Raw genomic sequence first — 2,255 nt, forward strand, 5'->3', positions numbered from 1 at the left:
TTCTATATCTATTAGACTTATATACTACTTTCTATAATCTATTAGATTTTTATACCACTTTCTATAATCTATTAGACTTTTATACCACTTTCCTTTCTATATTTAAAGGTTAATGACAATGTGGCCGAGTGGTCTAAGGCGTGTGACTCGAAATCACTTCTCCTATGGAGGCGTAGGTTCAAATCCTGCCATTGTCGTACTTTTATATCATTATCTTACACTATCATATATTTATATCTTAAATTTTATGTGTTATATATATATATATATATATTTATATTTATATTTATATTTATATCAATCTCTATATCTATAATTTTTATTCTTACACTTAGTCTATTTTTATGACTATTCTATATTATATATTATATACTTATACATCCTTCTAATTTTTATACTTCCTATTCTATATATCTACCCATTTCTATCATATATTATTTATTTTTATTCTTTTTATATGTTTATTCTATATGACTATTCACCTTACTATTCTATCTATTTATTATTCTATATGACAAAACTACTTCCTATTCTATCTATTTATTATTCTATATGACTATTCACCTTACTATTCTATCATGTTTATTACTATTCTATCATGTTTATTACTATTCTTGTTTTTCTACTTTCTATTTCCTTCAAGGTAATAGCAAGAGTGGCCGAGTGGTCCAAGGCGTCCGTTTCAGGTACGGATCTCTTCGGAGGCGTGGGTTCAAACCCCACCTCTTGCATCTTTTAATAGTATATTCCTACTATACTTCCACCTATACTATACTATACTATACTCTTATAACTTATACTTTATACCTTATACTTTATACCTTATATCTTATATCTTATACCTTATACTTTATACTTTATATCTTTTCTATATGTTTTATTCTATAACTACTATAACTATATCCTTTATACTTTTCCTCTACTTATCTATTTTATGTATACTACTTATACTAGATATGTTATTATGTTCATATCCTACCACACTTACTCTTTATCTTTATTCTCTATATATTTATACTTGTCTATATTCTATATTTTTGTATCATCTAGTATGTTTCTATTAGAGTCTTATACCACTTTCTATATTCTATTAGAGTCTTATACTACCTTCCTATATTTTCTTACTTTCTTATACTACTTTCTATAATCTATTAGACTTATATACTACTTTCTATAATCTATTAGATTTTTATACCACTTTCTATAATCTATTAGACTTTTATACCACTTTCCTTTCTATATTTAAAGGTTAATGACAATGTGGCCGAGTGGTCTAAGGCGTGTGACTCGAAATCACTTCTCCTATGGAGGCGTAGGTTCAAATCCTGCCATTGTCGTACTTTTATATCATTATCTTACACTATCATATATTTATATCTTAAATTTTATGTGTTATATATATATATATATATATTTATATTTATATTTATATTTATATCAATCTCTATATCTATAATTTTTATTCTTACACTTAGTCTATTTTTATGACTATTCTATATTATATATTATATACTTATACATCCTTCTAATTTTTATACTTCCTATTCTATATATCTACCCCATTTCTATCATATATTATTTATTTTTATTCTTTTTATATGTTTATTCTATATGACTATTCACCTTACTATTCTATCTATTTATTATTCTATATGACAAAACTACTTCCTATTCTATCTATTTATTATTCTATATGACTATTCACCTTACTATTCTATCATGTTTATTACTATTCTATCATGTTTATTACTATTCTTGTTTTTCTACTTTCTATTTCCTTCAAGGTAATAGCAAGAGTGGCCGAGTGGTCCAAGGCGTCCGTTTCAGGTACGGATCTCTTCGGAGGCGTGGGTTCAAACCCCACCTCTTGCATCTTTTAATAGTATATTCCTACTATACTTCCACCTATACTATACTATACTATACTCTTATAACTTATACTTTATACCTTATACTTTATACCTTATATCTTATATCTTATACCTTATACTTTATACTTTATATCTTTTCTATATGTTTTATTCTATAACTACTATAACTATATCCTTTATACTTTTCCTCTACTTATCTATTTTATGTATACTACTTATACTAGATATGTTATTATGTTCATATCCTACCACACTTACTCTTTATCTTTATTCTCTATATATTTATACTTGTCTATATTCTATATTTTTGTATCATCTAGTATGTTTCTATTAGAGTCTTATACCACTTTCTATATTCTATTAGAGTCTTATACTACCTTCCTA

General features: G+C 25.5%; 1 protein-coding gene across 1 annotated transcript, besides 8 other annotated features; it reads left to right on the forward strand.

Moving 5' to 3' along the window:
- Positions 1 to 253: 253 nt before the first annotated feature.
- Positions 254 to 298: a microsatellite.
- A 17-nt stretch (positions 299 to 315) lies between these two features.
- Positions 316 to 468: a microsatellite.
- Positions 406 to 578: a microsatellite.
- Positions 579 to 764: 186 nt separating this feature from the next.
- Positions 765 to 786: a microsatellite.
- Positions 787 to 1,393: 607 nt separating this feature from the next.
- Positions 1,394 to 1,438: a microsatellite.
- Positions 1,439 to 1,455: 17 nt separating this feature from the next.
- Positions 1,456 to 1,609: a microsatellite.
- Positions 1,546 to 1,719: a microsatellite.
- EDI_263000 (uncharacterized protein) lies at positions 1,694 to 2,205 on the forward strand (the record flags this gene model as incomplete). Its single annotated transcript, XM_001737974.1, has 2 exons — positions 1,694 to 1,741; positions 1,792 to 2,205. 2 exons carry the CDS (start codon positions 1,694 to 1,696, stop codon positions 2,203 to 2,205), a joined length of 462 nt encoding a protein of 153 aa, XP_001738026.1.
- Positions 1,906 to 1,927: a microsatellite.
- Positions 2,206 to 2,255: the final 50 nt, after the last annotated feature.

Source organism: Entamoeba dispar, genomic scaffold (assembly GCF_000209125.1).
Source record: "Entamoeba dispar SAW760 scf_1105229461007 genomic scaffold, whole genome shotgun sequence".
Lineage (NCBI taxonomy): Eukaryota > Evosea > Mastigamoebida > Endamoebidae > Entamoeba > Entamoeba dispar.